This window comes from Chenopodium quinoa, unplaced genomic scaffold (genome assembly GCF_001683475.1).
Source record: "Chenopodium quinoa cultivar QQ74 unplaced genomic scaffold, ASM168347v1, whole genome shotgun sequence".
In the NCBI taxonomy this organism is placed as follows: Eukaryota; Viridiplantae; Streptophyta; class Magnoliopsida; order Caryophyllales; family Amaranthaceae; genus Chenopodium; species Chenopodium quinoa.
In genome coordinates, this window is record NW_018745461.1 from 40,916 (window position 1) to 59,470 (window position 18,555).

Sequence of the window (18,555 nt, forward strand, 5' to 3'; positions counted from 1 at the left end):
CCGAACCGTATTTCTGTTTGATTTGGTTCGGTATGCGGATTTAATCTAGCTGTGTCACTTTCACAGTTTCACCCAATGTCCAAAATCAACATTTTCTGTTCCCGCCAGAAACCCTCCTCCTTCTCGGCTTCTCCTCTTCCTCTTCTTCAGAAATTGCTCGGGCGTTAGGTCAGCGGTTCCACCCTGACGTTGAAGAATGGAATTTCCCGACCTAGATGAGCTTCAATGGCTAGAGGTCAACCAGCAGGAGGAGGAAGAAGAATACTCGGTGGAACTAGAAGTCGAAGAAGACAAATTCGAAATTGAGGATGACCATTATGAATCTGAAGAAGCACCTCCTTCTCCGCATCGACATTCCCAATCTCGAACTCAGATTCCCTCCTATGACAAGAAGCGTCCTCGATCCCCACTGGATACCGACTATGATGAGTGTGTTAGGGTTAGGGTTAGAACTGAAATTGAAACCCCTGACGTCTCTATTCAACTAGAGAAGCACGACAATGCGATATATTTGTCGCGCTTTGCCTCTGAAATTGATGGTGATTGTGTGCCAATCACTGCCCCCTCTGGATCTGGTGAACGAGTCTATGCCAAGCTCGACAGGCATACATTTTCAGTTAGTGATGATATTGTTGTTAAGAATTCCAATATGTCAGCCACATCCAGCGGTATATTTCTCTTTGGTTACTGGATTTTTTGTTTTAGATGTTTTCCGTATCCTAAACTGAATTACTTGCAGGTCTTATCTCAGAATCAGTCTGTGTTCTGTTGCAAAACGCAGAGCAGGATGCACTGTTGAAGGTACTCCTATTTCTTGGTCCTCAGAGTTTCATGTTTTATGAAATATCTACCTAGGATGCACTTTTGATATTGCGGTCTTTGACATATGTGAACTTGTTTTTGTTTTAAACATCTTATACTTTTTTATGAAATAGGTTAAATTAGTATGAACAAAACACACCCTTAGTAGATACTATGCAGTCTTGATTGGATGAGTCTTTTTTAATTCATTATAATACGTGTATATACCCTATCGTTGTAATTGTTTGGATCTTAAACAATTCCGACTAGCAAGCAACTATTTTTTAAAACCATTAAGAATTATCAAAATCGTGTATGTGCTAGAGGATTCACCAAACCTTGGCTATTGATATTACAAGTGCTGCTAGCTATGAGTTTTATTAGACTCTCATTTGAAGGGCTTTCAATGTTGTTTCCTTAGTGGAGCCTACAATTGTGTAGATTTTTTGTTTGAGCTTGGTTGGAAAACGTTATGGTTAGCTTGCTTTGGTTTGAGATTGTTGTTTTCTTAATATGGAGGTAGTGTGTTAGTTGAAAAAAGCAAAAAAGTAGCTGTGAGAATTAGAGGTGAGAGAATGTAAAATTAACATAATATGATTTATGTTGGGTCCACTAGTTGAGATAAATGAATTAAATATTGTAAAAGCTTTTCAAATAAGAAAATAGAGCAAGTATTTAAAAAGGCCGGATATGGAAAGTGGAGAAAGTATTTAAAAACGGAGGGAGTATGATTTAATAATCAAGTATGTATTATTAGAATCTATCCATACTACTAACTACATTTAGGTTGTGTTTAGCTCAGCTTATCTTCTTTATTGCTCTGTTGCGAACTATTTTCTTCATATCCAACGTTTATATTGAACTGACATATACATATATTTTGATTTGGAATATATTTGTACTTTTTTTAATCTAATTTTTAGATATGTTTAAAATAATGATACTTCCTCCTCTCTTTATTTTTTTCTCTCTACCTCTCTCTATTATTCAAAACCAACTTCAGAATAAGATTTAGTTGTAGGAAAAAGCTGTAGATAAATCTTTTTACTAGCATAATAAAGCTAAGATAACAAAATATTTAGAAAAATTTGTCGGGAAAGGCCCTTTTAAGTGGTCTATTTGTAATAAAGGATTATTTATCTAAAAAGTGGCAAAGTAGGACCTTAAACGATTTTTTTATTTGTGAAGAGGTACCTTTTATCAGATTCCGACGTTTGACTATTATTTTCCGATGTAGACCTTCACGTGCCAAACTTATGACATGATTTTTGCCTCAGTTTTTGTCCATTCTCCTTACTAACTACCATGCTCATCAACCCACCATCATTTCACCGTCATTCCACCACTATCCCACCATCATGTCATGCCATACCACCACCATCACTATATCTTTCCACTCGTGACATTATCTTTTTTTTCTTTTCCCCACCTACCACTGTAGTTCACACTAAGTCAAATGAATTTACTTGAATAAATGAAAACCCTATTTTCTGTAATGAGCTACAAAAAAAAAATGGAATATTGTGTGAATAAGCTTAAAGTTAAAACCAAAAAAGAATACTAAAGATGATGTGAATCTTAGTCGGAAAACCAAAAGTCACAAGGATATGATCTAAATTTGATACATAATTAACTAAAAATCCACCAAATTAATTAATCTCCATACAAACTAAGAACAAGGAATCTAGCTAGACTAGTTTATGCAAATGAATTATTTAACTAAAACAAACAAATCAACAATTGATCCCAGTCAACCAAAACTTAAGTGTTTAAACTCAAGCTAATTATCAATGTATTTCATATATAAATAATTAACTTGTGTACAACCCTATATATAAGCTAGCTTTCCCTCAGAAGATTGGGACGAGTCCCTAATTCAATTCTAAACAAACTAGTAAACCTAAACTGCCTTGAAGACCAAGTCTTACACGATTTTTACAACTCACCAAATCTGATTTGTTTTAGATCCAATACCAAATCAAACTAGAATTTTTTCCTGTAAACATATCCCTAAATTATAGGATTTTAAGATAGATTAATAACTAATCTTTTGCTAACAATAGACATATGTTAATTAGCTAACAACTAACTAATTTAGCCGTAACAAACTAAAATTATTCTAGCTTTGAAGAACTTGAAGAAACATAAAGAAAGATTAAACATCCTAATGCTTGAACCAAGAAAAAACCCTTTCAAGTGAAAGGTAAAAATTTGCAAGCAAAGTCTAAATAAAAACGAACATGTGGTGCCTAACTGCCTATAGTTTTTAGTTGATCTGGATCTTGACTTGAAATATGTTCTATGCCCTTTTTTTGACTATTGTTAATCTGTGCAAATTTTAAATTGTAATTTAATTTTTTGCTTTGTTGCTGTAGGCTTTACAGTCTAGTTCTGAAGTTCAAGACACGTTACCTCCAGAATCTTCAGTTATGACTGAAGAACTTTGGGTTAACAAATATGCTCCAAGATCTTTTACTGAGCTTCTTAGTGACGAACAAACAAATAGAGAGGTATGTTCACCTTAATCTTTTTCTAAAGTATGAAGTACTCTTTACCAAGTGGCTTTTGTTCTTCTCATTTTTATATGCCATATTATTGCATACAGGTTCTCTCTTGGCTGAAACAATGGGATGCTGCAGTTTTTGGTAATGGTATTAGAAACACTGAAGATGAGGTTTTATCTGCACTGAGACGACATTCTTCTCTTCCCCTCCATCAGAAACATTCTAGTGCTAGTTTTCCCGGGAAGAGTCGAGGACCTAAATATCCTGGAAAGTACACAGTGACTTCATCTAATTTTGAGCATGAAAACAATAGGCCTAAAGTTGTTGATAATGTGCAAAACACGAGGCAAAATAGTTCAAGGACACCAGATCAAAAGGTCAGCATTTAGAAACTACTTTTGTTGGTAAAAATCTATGATGGTGGCATGGCACTCTCACTCTTATTTTTCCAAAGTTTGTTTTCATCATGCCATTGTAGATTGCTACCAAAGCTTCTTAAAATAACAAAAACAAACACAAGTGAAAGAAAACAAAAGGTATACAAATCTAGACTACGAATCAATAACTATAACAAAATTATTGAGCAAGTCGGGGCTTAGTACTAGTGAGGTGGGTCTACTGTGGCCTTTTGGGTTATTCATAATTGAAGGTGGGAAAAATCAGGGCTAAGGCCAAGTGGGTTCAAAGTGAAGCCAATAAAAAAATTGTTTAAAAATACACAAAGAGCAAAAAAGAAGACGAATGAAGCATCGACTTTTCAAGGATAGAGGAATATGAGAGAGAAGGGGAAAGGTCACTCGGTCAAAATGGACATGTGGTGCCTATAGTTGAATGTTACCATATAAAAAGTCCTAATGGCCCTTCTTAATAAGGACATAGAAGGACCAAATACCCTTAATAGGTGGCCTAACCCTATTGCCGTTGGGTAGCTTTGCGCAATAACCACCCTACTTTCATGTGCACTTACATGTATAAAGGTTAGATACAAGGTTAAATTACGAACATCGGTATATTGATTAAGTTGAATGACAATGGCTGTGATTTTTGTGTTAGCTTCACAATATGGTGCATTGGTTCATAATTGATCAAAAGTAGGAGTTTTGTTGTCACATTAATGTTTAGTACATTGATGCTCTTTTAGAAGGTAGAGTCTTTGCTAAAGTAATGAATAGATGGTCATCCTTTTATTTATTATTTTTATGGTGCCTTCGGTGGTATTAAAGTTTGTTATAGTTGTTAGGTTACCTTTTTTTATTTTTTATTTTTTAAGGTCAAAAATGAATTAATAGCCTATGGAAAATTTAATGTTGAATGGATTAACTTCATTGCGGACTATTATACTACCTCCTTTTTATATCATGTGCAACATTAAATGGATATTACACATTTTCGAACCTCTGTGGGTAATCGCTCATGGTAATCGATTGATAGGTTAAGCATGTTGCTCTATGGTCTTGAATATTTAACTTATTTTAAGAACTCTTTCTCTTTCCTCCCCTTCTGTGCCAATTTCTCTCTTCTTCCCTTCCGTGAATCTCGGCCATCAAACCCAAGCCACGCCACCGCCAACACCTTCCCTACCTAGCTCATTTGTTTTCCTCAAACCTCGATTTCTTTCTTTAACCTCTTCAAACCCACCACTATCAATCGTAAACCGCTCTAAAACCATCGGGGCTTCCTACATCCAACGACCTCCCCTTTCAAACACCCCAACTAAGACGCAAAACCCCCCTCGCTACTGAATATCCCTCTGCTCTCTTTGTTCCGATCTTTTTTCTCGACATCTTGCCAAACCACCAACCGGCCATTCGATCAAACCCATTGCCCCTTGCAACCCTTCTTCTCCCTTTCCTCTTATTACTCTTTTGTGGCTTTGATGTTGGGTATGAAAGGTTGTTAATGGCAATGACGGTGACGATGGTGCTGTTGGTGTTGATGACGGTGTTGTGGTTCAAGTTTATGTGTTGTGGTAGGTGAAGGGGAGGAGATAAAATGAAGATGGTTGTTTTTGTTGGTGGTGGTGGTCAAAGGGTTCAGGTGGTTTTTATTTTATTTTATTAATTTTTTTTTTTATGAGTGGTCAAAGATGAAGAAGAAAAAAAATTACTTTGGTGCATTAAAATCAATGGGATGAAAGGTTTGGTTATTACATAACAATCAAATGGTTGGATTATTCAAAGACTACCAACTTAAGGTTTGATTATTAGAATCAATTTTATTGCTCGATGACAAATCGTATTGATGTGAATCTTTTGAGAAATTATGAACAAGGACAATCCCTTTGCATTGTTTTCATAACATTATTGCCATTGTTTATTTTGAAATGGAAATTATGATAGCGCACATTTTTAAGGTATGTAAGCTTACCGCAGCTGCTTTTTTAGGCCATAACTGCCGCAACTCATCCGCATTGCCCACAAAAATGGTCCTGTGATCAGTACTGAGATGGTGCCCGCTTTTGATTTCAAAACACAGTATAGACTTCCTAAACATTATATCTATATCTTTCTTTTCCCCATGGGGTGTGTAATTATGGAAAAAGCTTCAAGGATTGATCTTCCACATCTTGGATTGGATAAACCTGGATTCTGGAGTAAGTGATCATTACAATCCTTCACAGGGATAGATTTTTCCTTCCTAGGAAACAATTTTGTTTGTAATTTCACCGGGACAACTCCTGCTACATTTTTCATCTATACATAACTTCCTTCTCCTGCTAGGAGACTCACCTAACAGTCCTATGACTCCTATCATTGTAAGCCCGAGAAATATTATGAGGAATCCGCAGACTAGCTTGTGTGCATATTGATATTATCACCACAATAATGAAAATAGTGTTAAACCATTCTATGTGAGTTGGGAGGTCTAGGGTTTGAGGATTGGCAACTCAGAATGTATTTTTTTTTTTCTAGAATTATGTAAAAATGACAACAATTTATTATTTAAATTGTAGGTGAATTTTATTCATATTCTATTTCCTATGATTTTTTAGTTTCTCATAATTTTGGTAATAAAAATTGTTGATGTTTTGGATGACATGTATGTTCTCTTTAAATGTATTTGATTTGATTAGCTGAGTAAGAATGAAAATAAAAGCCAGTTAAATGGTCAGATTTGTCAAATTCTTTGAACTGATGATGTAAAAAAATAAAAAAATCTTGATACGAAACTGACCAATGTATAATTCTACCCCACCAATTATTGGTTGAGATTTTGTTCTTTGTTCTACTTTATATGGTTAGCCTAAGCTTTCAATAATTGCAGGTTCTTTTGCTTTGTGGACCCCCTGGACTAGGAAAGACCACTCTTGCTCATGTAGCTGCTAAACACTGTGGATACCATGTTGTGGAGGTTGGTATCTAATTCTGCTACGGTTAAAAATGTCCAATACCCAAATCCTAGAAAAAAAGATTCTTGGTTACTTCTAGCTAATGAATCAATTTACTTGTGTTTTATGGTTATGTATATTAGTATATATACTTCCTATGTTCTTTTTTGTTCTAGTCGCTTTCCATTTTAGTATGTTCTTTTTAGTTCTATTTACTTTGCTTAATTTCATTTTTGACTCATCCTTTTATTATTTTACCCCTTTGGCCCCACAAAAATTACACATTTCAATACTCTCGCTCTCTCTTACTTTATTATATTATTTTACCCCTTTGACCCCACAAAAATTACACTTTACAATACTCTCTCTCTCTCTCTCTCTCTCTTACTTTATCATTTTTTTTTGTTTTTTTTTTGCACAAATTCACCTTCTTACATTCCCTCTTACTTTATATTTTGCGCCCACTCAATTTTTTCAATATTTCTTTAAATTGCATATCTACAACTAAGTAGAACATAAACGAATGGAGGGAGTATATGATTTGACTATGCTCTTTTTTTTTGTAATACTCTCTCCGCCCACGATTATGTGCTCCAAACATTCTTTTTGCTGACTCCTAGGCAAAACTTTAAGTGTAGTTTAATTAAGTTTAGGTGTGTTTAATTAAGTTGTAAAAAGGAGGGAAATAGGAGAGAGAAAGTGGTCCCATATGTTTAATTTTGTTAGTGGGTTTAAGTGAGTGGGAAATAGGAGAGAGAAAGTGGTCCCATATGTTTAATTTTAATAGTGGGTTTAAGTGAGTGGGAAATAGGAGAGAGAAAGTGGTCCCATATTTTTATGTTTGGTAAGATGGTCTTTTTACACTTTAAAATTTACTAAAAGAGGAAAGATAAAAAATTGTTGCACATAATAGAGAGCACCCATTTATGGCAAATTATATAATGAATCTATTTGATTTGTTGGATTCTTGTTTATTCGAAGTTGTGTAAGGTCAGTCCATTTCCATCTTAGTTACATGGCCCTAAAGATCTAATGGAAAACCCGTAAACCTGTTTCAACACGACACTGACCCGAATATAAACCTAATTAGTACATTCGAACACAACTACATCTTGAAACCCTAAATCTACACTTGGGCATTTAGGTGCTGAGTCGTGAGATTGTAAACTACTGCCTGGTAAAAACTATAAGGATACGATTTAGATAAGGTACACTCGGACACAACTACATCTTTAAACCCTAAATCTACAGTTGGCAGTTGGGCATTTAGGTGCTGAGTCGTGAGATTTTAAACTACTGCCGGAAAAAACTATAAGGATACGATTTAGATTAGGGTATCAATTAGACCCGTCAATCGGATCAGTCAGGTTTGGTTCATGTCGGGTCACTTTGGGTTACGGGTGGGTTGGGTCATGGGTCGAGACAACCCTAATCCAAAGTTTCGGGTTCGGGTCAACCCAACGGGTTTACAACAATTTTTTATAATTGTTTTATAATATTTTCAAGGTTACTTGAAATTGTTTTATAATTGAACGGGTGTAGGCTATGTAGTTGATGGCATGAATGTGATAATTGGAGCAATTGGTGTGGGTTGATAATTGATGTAGTTGGTTGGTGTGGATTCGAGCATGAGTTATATGAGATAGAGAAATGAATGTCTTGTGATAGACAAATGATCAAACTCAATCAATAAACTAGATTTTTATTTTCTAATAAATAAATTTTTTTAGAAAAACCCATAAAAACAGGTTAGCAGGTTGGGTTCGGGTTTGACCTGCAAATTTACGGGTTAAATGGGTTCGGGTTAAATCGGGTTTCGGGTCAAAATATTTGTTCAAGACCCACAAAATCGGGTTAGGTTTGTGGGTTAGGTCGAAATTTGACTGGCCTAGTGGGAATGGGTGGGTGAAGATAGGCATGTGGTATTATTAAGGTTAGGTAAGTTTATTAGTCGTTCATGTGATTTTGTTTTCTTGGCAGCTTCTCTATACCTTTTGTTTTTGGCACGTTAGCTTCTCCAATACTTTATTACTTTTATTATATTTCCTCTATGTTACAAGGTATCGGCACTTTACCCCTTCGTACCCATATCGACACGACACGACCCGGACTGGGTACACACAGTCTGGTTGTGCACTTGGACATGGCAACGATAGTGAAGAAAAGAGGGAAAGGAGAGAGGAGAGAGAACAAGGGGGTAACCATGGTTTCAAAACTTGAATATTCTGCATTAGAAAAATTGAGAGAAAAGAAAAGAGGTAGAGGAGAGAGTATGAGGTTGGTAAAAGTTAAAGGAGTACAAATTATGGGGAATGTGGCCACAACTGTCTTTCTTTTATTTTTTTTATAATAAAAAAAGGCATATGTTTTGAAGTAGAATTTTTATTTAAAAGATACCACTCCTTTTTTTTACTTACCTTTTGACTAGAAATTACATTTGATTTGTATGTGTTGGACTTTTAAATTTATAACGTCTATTTAAAACTATTACTGAAAATAAGATTTTTGCCGTGTCCCCATACCAGTGTCCAAAACTCGGATAGAGTCCTCGTGTCCTAAAATTACTGGAATCCTCTGAGTCCATGTAACATAGTATTTCCTTGTAACTTTTTTTTATTATTGAAAAATTTTAATTTTTAATTGGAAATTTCACTAGGAAAAACCTTTTAAAGTGGCAACTAAAGACCTGATTTTATTTATTTTTTGTTAAAGACAACCAAAAGCTACTCTCCAGCATTAACTTGGTCTTTTACGACGTTGACCCCCCATGTGCAGATGCCCCTTATTTTACTAATCCCACTCCCTTTCTTCTAATTCCCCCCTAATTTCCCTTTTTCACTCTCTCGTTTCAAATCCTCTTCAATTAAACCCTTCTTCTCTCTCCTCTTTTCAAAAAATGAGGTAATAAATCATCTTCAACCTATTTTCCACCATGGCGTCACCCTTAACCTCCAAATTAATCAATGAAGATGTGAAGTGAAGTATATTTACGCCCGCCCTAAACAGTAAGTTACTTAATGCATTGTATTAAAATGTTATTTCTTTCCTTTTTGGGTATTTTTTGCTGAAATTGTTGTGCCATGGTTAAGAACAAAGCAAGGAAGGTAGTTGTGTCATGTTATAAGAAGTTAAGGGGACCAATTACAAAGTTACATTACTCACATATGATATCCTTTATTAGAACCCCGTACCCCGTACCCCGAACCCCGAACCCGAACCCGAACCCGAACCCGAACCCGAACCCGAACCCGAACCCGAACCCGAACCCGAACCCGAACCCGAAAGATTAGAAACTATTGTTGTTAGCGCAAATTCAAAAAGGATTTTTAAAATTACCTGCAAATTTGATGAAATGTCCAAGAATTACAAAACATTCTAAAAGTATCCTCGGTCAAAATTAATTGCCAAACACAGTAACTGAAATTAATCCAAACTACCTTGCTTGATTGAGAGAACAACATAATAAGAGAGGAAAGGATTTGAAATGAGAGAGTGAAAGAGGGAAGTTAGGGGGGAATTAGGAGAAAGGGGGTGGGATTGGTATATGGGTCACGTGATCTACACATGGGGGTCAATGTTGGAATGTGAGCCTAGATTGTCTTTAACATAAAAAATAAAAAAATAAAAATTAGAATCAGGTTTTTAGTTGTCAAAAAGTATTGTAAGGTTTTTCCCGACAAAAAAGTTATTTTAAAAGGTTTTTCCTACAAAATTTCCTTTTTAATTTTCATTTTTTTTTAATCAAAATACAAGTAATTTTTTAGAACTTTAAAAATATAATTATTCTAAGCTAATTGTCGTGTCCCCGTACCCATGTCCATATCGAGTCCCTTGTAAAATAGCTTTTCATTACGTATTCCCATCTTTAGCCGCTTTTTTTTTTTTGTCTTTTTCTTTTCTTTTATCCTTTGCTAAAATTCACTATGGCTGCGAAGATCTTTTTAGTCAGCCGTTGGATAAATAGTGTCCCTCCTTTCTGGCTGAACAAGACCAACATTATTGTTTTCAAATTAAGGTGGAAATTAATCTAATAGCATTTTCTAATAAAAATAAAATGTAGAGTAGTTGTTGTCATCGATGGAGGTTATACAATTCATATCGTAGAGTGGCTATTAACTCCAAAAGAAGAAAGAGAAAAAGATGTAACATTATTTTTGCATTTTTTATAATCAATAACTATATATTAAAAGACACACCAGCAATGACACGTGTCAAATTCTGGTGTGTCTTTAGTTTTTTTTTTAAATTTTAAAATAATTTTTTGTAAGGAAGTTATCAATAAGGGGCCGTTTGGTTCGCACAGGGGAATCAGAATGGAATGAACAAAGGGAAAGACAAGGAATGGAATGAAAATCCCCCAATTTTGGGGTGTTGTTTGTTTTTAATAACAAAGGAATGGATTGAATAAAAGGTCACCAATCCAACCACCTTCACACCACCACATCACCACCTTCACACCAACCAACACCACTGGAAAACCAGCCCAGACCACCGCCGCCCCTCCTTCGACCACCGCCAACTCTCCCCCGAGCCTCGTCGTCCTCCCCTCCCCCAAAAAAACCACCCCTAGCCCCGATCTCCCTTGACCCAGAATTTCGCCGCCCAACACCACCTCACTCCTTCACTGCTCCCATGCTCCAATTCAAACACCAACCCGCAAAACTCACACTCCAACCACCAATTCACCGCAGCGAGCCACCAACCATCACCAGCCGCAACTGCATCTGCTAACGAACAAACCTAATCGCCAACAATCGCAGCGATTTACGCCGACTAGTTGGAGTTTTTCGGGGCTGGGGTGGAGTTTCGAGGCTAAGTTCAGGGCTAGGTGGGGTTTTACAAGTTGGGGTGGAGGTATTCGAGGCTGGGGGTAGAGTATTGGGTGGTGTTTTACGGGGCTGGGTGATTTTTTCGGGGTGGTGGTGTTTTTCAGGGGTGCTAGTGTTTTCGTGGCTTGGGGTTGAGTTTGTTGAGGTTAGGTGGTATTTCAGGGCTAAGTGGGGTTTTCAGGGTGGTTCTGGTGTGGTTGGAGAGTTTTTTCGGGGGAGGGGAGGGCGGCGAGGGTCGGCGAGGGTCGGCGGTGGTCGGGGGAGGGGCGGCTGTGGTTAGGGTAGGGGCGACGGTGGTTAGGGCTGGTTTTCCGGTGGTGTTGGTAGGTGTGAAGGTGGTGATGTGGTTGTGTGAAGTTTGGTAGGGAAAGGGAATGGAAAAGTCTAGGGGGGGTGGGGAATGAAGTTGGAAGGATTTGGGGTAATGGAGAGGGTAAAGGGAATGATTAAAAGTGTTCAACAAACAACAACAAAGGGAATCGGGGCAGTTAATTCCCATTCCCTTTCCTGAATACCCCCAACCAAACGGCCCCTAAGTATATACTAAAAGACACACTAGCAATGACACGTTTCTATTTCTGGTGTGTCTATAGTTTTTTTAAAAATTTAAAATAATTTTTTTTAAGGAAGTTATTTTGAAAAAGTTTGTATTTGTCAACAATATATATGAGCAAAAATATTTACCTTATGTTGATATGCAATTAATAACTACAGAGTAATAATGAAATAAATAATCATTCGTAAAACAATATAATTCTGATGGAATATTTTTAAGAATATAATCTTAATTGAATATACATTAACTCATTTACAAAAATTTTTATTTATATTTTTCTATATAGAAATCACTATACTATAAAAATGGAGAAATTTATAAAAATTACAAATTAATTCAATATATAAATGGACTGGACTTTTCTTATAAATTTCTTTTATTAAAAAGTCCAACAGTTTTTGACGCATTAAATAGTCCAACATAATATGCTCTTTTCATTTTATTAAACCGTAGAAAAAAAATATTTGTGACTCTTAATTAAAAATGTCATTGAATACGGAGAAATTAATCTATTAAAAACATGTGTAATTAAAATAGCCGTGCATGACACGGGACCTAACCTAGTCTTAATATTAACTAGCTACTCTCATTGAATGGATTCTGCATTCTTCTAACAGAATTGCTAGCAGCTTATACCCTTAGGTTGCATTCCCCAAATTGTCCTTCTGCAAACGTCTGACATATGCCAGTCCAATAGGAGGCATAGGTTGGGCATACCTATTTTGATGTTGTTTGCACAAAGTTTACAAGGGAATGCAAAATATGTGCTTTCTCTTTAGTTCAATAAATTTATAAACATACACCACCTATTTATGCGTCATTGTTCTTGTTTTTCTATGTTCATTTGGAGGCTGATGTATGTAGATAAATGCTAGTGATGACCGGTCATCGGCTACTATTGAGGCGAAGATCTTAGATGCAGTGCAAATGAACTCAGTCATGGCTCATTCTAAACCCAAGTGTTTGGTAGGTGATGTAATCCGTTATTTTTTTCAATTTATTCTACAAGTTTAAAGAGCTGAGAGCTCCAATACCCTGGTTTTTTAGTTTAATAAAATATTATCTGGTTAAAAAAATATACAACTAATCTCAACAGGTAATTGATGAAATTGATGGAGCACTAGGGGATGGAAAGGGTGCAGTGGAGGTCATTTTAAAAATGGTATGAACTTTTTACCTCTTATCCGTCCATTTTAGTATTCATTATCATTTTATCTTTGATTATAAAGAGGCTTGATAGTTGATACCACTTTGGATTTTTAGTTAAACAACTAATATCCTCCTCAAAGAAGTGGAATTGCTTAGAGAGATGTAAATTCAAAATGGGGAATTTATGCTGTGGAGGCCTCTTATGTTTGCTCAAATACCTTTTTTCTAGGTTCCTTGTTTCTTTCGATAAGTTATATAGAAATTCGTGAAATGGATTCGAAGAGGGTGTCAATGACTCAATGCTGTATATTAGGAGGGATAAATTTACTCAGTTACTCTTATTATACCCTCAAATAATCACATACTATTTTGGGCTGGAAATGTTGTCACCTTTTGTAAAATAGTACGGAGTAATAGTTTATGATTATTTTTCTACATCTACCACTTAAGGGATGGGGAATAAGAAATTAATCCAACTATTTATTTAATAGTGTATTTGTTAAAATAATGCCATATTTAATCATATCAAAATTCTTCTTTGTGTCGGATTTTAACAGTCTGTTTTAGCTGAGTACTTGCTTTGTATCAATCGATATGTAATGGTGCTTTATGGCTTGGGAATCATTGGCATAACAAGTTAAATTTTCAATGCATATCTGCTATTCATTGTTTATGGCTGCTGTTAAAAACCATGTTTGAAGTGTATATGTTTTGATTTTCCTAGAAAGCACATTAACAACTGCCTTGTCCAGGTTGCGGCAGAAAAGAAGTCTTATGATGGAAATGAAGCCTCTATCAAAGAGGGACGATATGAAACGAAATCGTTGAATAGGGGGCGCAAAGTTGTGTCTCTGTCACGACCGGTAAGATTAGATTTAATTTTGGACACTTAATAATATGTTTTTAGTTTGTCAAATTAATTGAATACAATTTGCAGATAATTTGCATATGCAATGATCTCTATGCCCCTTCATTAAGGTCTTTGCGACATGTAGCAAAGTGAGTTCCTCCCTCTTCTCATTAGGTGTAACATGTTTACATTTCAAGATGTCCTTTATTTTTTAACACCTTAATTAAATATTCTATCATCAGTCTACATCTTATGTTTTGAGCTTTTTGTAAGGATATTTTAATCGTGGTACGAGCCAAGAAATTGGTTTCATAAAACTTCGTGTATCCATTATTAACTCAAGGACATAATGTATGTAGAAATGGGGTGAAGTGCCACTTTAGTTCTTCCATTCCATCACTCCATTTGAAGTTGGATGACACCTACACACCATCATAGTTCAACAATTTGCTTTTTTCATAAAAATAACCCTTCTTAAGTCCATTTTTGAAAGTGATTCTTTTTCCGTTTTGGTGTGTTCACGAATGTTTGACTCACTTTTACAGTATTCCATTTTTGGCAACTTCTTTTACTACCTTATGTCCTTACCCTTTTTAGTTTTTACCCCACACTATTTACACCTTTCCACTCTCTCTTTTACCTTATTCACCTTTTTTCCAAACACACCTTGCCTTTTTACTCTATCCACCTTCATCTTACACCCACCCACCTTTGTAAATTTGCCTTTCTACAGTAAGTGAGTCAAACTTTCGGGAATAGAGGGAGTACATAGTTTTTGACTTTTGATTGTGTAGCTATATAGAAGTTTTGACTTTTGATGTATTCTTTTTATATTTATTTTATTATTTGCTTTTCGGTTGTTTAGTATAAATTTTTTGTTATTATTGCGAAGAGGTGGTTTGAGTTTTTAAGTTATGAGAGAAATATATAGCTTTGTAGCAAGATGAAATGGAGCTAAGTATGAGATTTTATGGACTCAATGTCGGAAATTGCATTAGAGAAACTGCACTAAAACATAAGGTAGATATGTTATATTATTTGATTTAGTAAAAAATATTGGTTTCTAGTTTAGCCTAAGCACGTGTTCCATAATTCTAATTACTCATGTGTGGTGAAGTTTTCTCTTACATGGTAAGGTTACTCTGTATGATTTCTTTTTTAAGAGCTCTTCTAGACGCTGAGCACTATGCTTACCTTAATTCAAACCCTTTTAATTGAAAAAAGTCTACACTTTAATCGAAGGTTGTTAGAACCTTAAAACTATTTTCGATAAAACTACGAATTTTGAATCCTATAAATATTTCATTCATCAATAGTGGACTATTCATTTTGGATGTTTGGTTGTGGTATGTATCGCTTATGTAAATTGTTTAAACATCATTGTATATTATGTTGTTTTTAATTTTCCTAATTGTTGAATTGGCTCTTTTTGTGCCTTGCAGGGTTCATGTATTTTCTAAGCAAACTTTAAACCGTGTGGTAAATAGGTAATATTAATAGCATTTAGACAATTAATTATGTGTTTATAACATAATGAAGCCTTATGCTTTATATATAAAACTCCTTCATTTTCCCTGTCCATTAGCTTGATCTTTTATCTTATACCAAAACTCTTTGCCTCCTCTTATCTCTTATACGAGCAAGTCTAACAATGTCAAGGTCGACTAATATGAATCGTGATAAGAAATTGTACGATATAAAAAGGGACATAACAAGATTATCGGTTATATGAGTTTGAAAAAAGGTGTGTAAAGTGATAAAAGAAAGAACATCCAGGAAAAATGAAGGGTGTTTTAAAAGATTACAAAAAATTTAATTCAAGAAAGTGTTAAAGTGGTGGTTAAAACATCTAGAGTAATAAAATTAAGGTTTGAGAAAACACTATACTAAGATAAATTTAAAACATATATAATAATAAAGAGAAATGATAAAATACTTTGTCTGAGGTATTAGGTTAGAGAGAAAACTACTAAAATATGGTATAAAGTTACCATATATAGAAGTGTACAAAGTATAAAAAAAAAATTAAAAAATAAAAAAAAATAAAAAATTGAAAAAATAGAGGGAGTGAAAAGCTATTTACAAATCTACGATTCCTACAAGATTCATTCCAAAATACAAATAACACTAAAGGAGGAATTGTTAGTAGAAAACAGCTTAAATCCACTACCTCCCTTTATAAGTGTAACACTTTCATTTCTGGAAAAATACTCCATTTTAATAGTATATATCTCTCCTCTCATGGTCCTTACTCAAACCCACTACTATTTATATTTTATTTTTTTATTATTTCTTTCCCATCCTACCTTACTTATGGGATTAAGGCTTTGTTTGATTGATTGATTGATTTCTTTCCCTTTCATATACCTTACTTTTCAATAAAATATTAACCCCACTGTCTTTTCTTTGATTTTTTAATGCTCTAACTATACCACACCACTTACATCTTTTTATTTGAAAGTCAATTAATTTACTTAAAACTAGTTGGTTAAAGTGTAGCACTTAAATAAAAAAAAAAAAAATTAAAAGGGGGGGGGGAGTTTATAGGGGACAGAGAATATAAACACCCCAAAGGTCCCGATTAACCTTTTGCTCTTACACCATGTATGTCTTTTTCGCTTCCCTTCCAGAATTTTTTGCACGAAAATACACTAGGTGAATCTCCCATCCATAACCTTAAATTCTCCATATTCTTTAATTGTATGATACTTCCAAAATTAAATCAGCACCACTTTATACCTCTCAATCATTTTTTTTTGGGGGGGGGGTATATAAGTACAGATTTAGGTATCAGACAGAAAGAGGTTGCTCTCCATTTTATGCATCTTCCCAGAAACGTGATCTTTTCCCATACCCTAACCCGTGAGAAAATTTTTCAAGTGTCCTTGATCATCCCAACCATATTGAAACAAGCCATTCTTGCTATGATGACATCATATCACAAAGATTGATGCTTCAGAGGAAACCTCCACCATCCCTTTTGTACCAAAGCATTATTTTTTGAGGTCAATGTTAGAAACACTAACTACCCTGTGGCTTTGGATGATACACCAAATCCAATTTTATAAAATCGTCCTTCTAAATTTTGACACTTGAACTCCAGGCCACAAGAATGGGCTTTGAGCAAAGAAAGATAACAGAGTTATACATGATGAAAAGATTGGATGAGGGAAATCCGTTTCCTAGTGAGAAATCATTTTTTCTCACCGGTTTAACCTCTCTGATATCACTGTAAATTCGTAAAGAGTGTCTCCCATATAATACTCAATATGGGTTGCCCCCAGGAGGCATGATCAAATAACTTAGGAGTCGTATTGCCTCCTCACAACCAATCTCATCTTCTAAATTCAAAGATGATATGCTAAGCTTTCACTGCAAAAATGAGCTTGCAGCCCTGAATCATTCAGATAATGATTTTCTTTGGGTCTGTAGAACCAAGTGCATCCAAAATATATTGTTGTTAGAAAAAGGAAAATCATAACAAGAATATGCTGTAGATATTGGAGGAATGTATAAGTTAACAGTTATTGGAAATCTTTATGTCTAGCAATCAAGCTGAAAACACCTTTTTTGGAAGCATACTCCTATTTTGGAAACATACTAGCATAAATTAAATCGATCACGTTAAATACTTTCAAGCTTTAAAATGTGCTGAGCCCAAATCTACTAAGTCCATTAAGGATTTCAATATCCTATAAATACCCTTTTTCTCTCCCAATGGAGACATTTGAACTCACAAAGTCTTCTTGAAATTCTCCCTGAAAAGTAGTTAAAAAGTACACTAAATTTGTGTTGAATGTTCAAATACATTCAAAATGGATTAAAGCTTCATAAGCCTCCTTCGGTCAATTCAAACAAAACTTAAAAAATTCAGGTTTACATCATCTAAAGTCACCCTACACTCAAATAGAATAAGAGGACTTAGTTTATTTTCTTATAAACAACAATACAAAGACTGTACCTATTACATTGTAACTGAAAATTCGTATATTACTTTATTTCTCGTCTTTATTTATTTAGACTCGAAATTTGTGTAAACAAAGGGTCTTATAGTTTTTTTCAATTACCGCCTTTTCTGTTTCCATTTCTCTAAACACTAAACTTAAGTAACGGGAAAGTAAATCTAGTATTAGAGTGAGCAAGAATTCACTTAGAAAAATGAGCCTGCTATTAAATTCTTGACAGTATTACTACAGTCCAGTCAACAGTTTCCATCACGCTTATATTTTTGTTTTGGTGCATTCTTTCTCGCTGGGTTCGCTCATTTTCATTTCAGTATTTGTAAAGTGACAGATACTATAATATGATCTCTATAGGCTGAAGTACATTTGTAGCAGGGAGGGAATGAAGACAAGTTCCATTGCATTGACTGCACTTGCTGAATGCACAGGTGAATGGCTGTCTATGTTAGCACTTTGCTGTGTGTTTGTACTTAACCAATGAAATTTGATATTTCTGCAGCTTGACCTTTGATGTCCATGTTTGATGCAATTTTTATTCTTACCTCATTGCCTGATATCATGTAAAAATTGATGGAA

At 34.9% G+C, this 18,555-nt stretch overlaps 1 protein-coding gene across 1 annotated transcript in view; it reads left to right on the top strand.

The window, feature by feature from the left end:
- Positions 1-44: 44 nt before the first annotated feature.
- The window catches only part of LOC110714778 (chromosome transmission fidelity protein 18 homolog), a 34,889-nt gene continuing 16,378 nt past the window's right edge, over positions 45-18,555 (top strand). Inside the window, exons 1-11 of the mRNA XM_021893328.1 lie at positions 45-668; positions 740-801; positions 3,177-3,311; positions 3,407-3,682; positions 6,570-6,656; positions 12,883-12,984; positions 13,115-13,180; positions 13,920-14,030; positions 14,105-14,166; positions 15,460-15,504; positions 18,334-18,407. Of these exons, the coding sequence (XP_021749020.1) occupies positions 197-668; positions 740-801; positions 3,177-3,311; positions 3,407-3,682; positions 6,570-6,656; positions 12,883-12,984; positions 13,115-13,180; positions 13,920-14,030; positions 14,105-14,166; positions 15,460-15,504; positions 18,334-18,407 (1,492 nt within the window). The 5' untranslated portion in view covers positions 45-196. The remainder of the gene's footprint in view (positions 669-739; positions 802-3,176; positions 3,312-3,406; positions 3,683-6,569; positions 6,657-12,882; positions 12,985-13,114; positions 13,181-13,919; positions 14,031-14,104; positions 14,167-15,459; positions 15,505-18,333; positions 18,408-18,555) is intronic.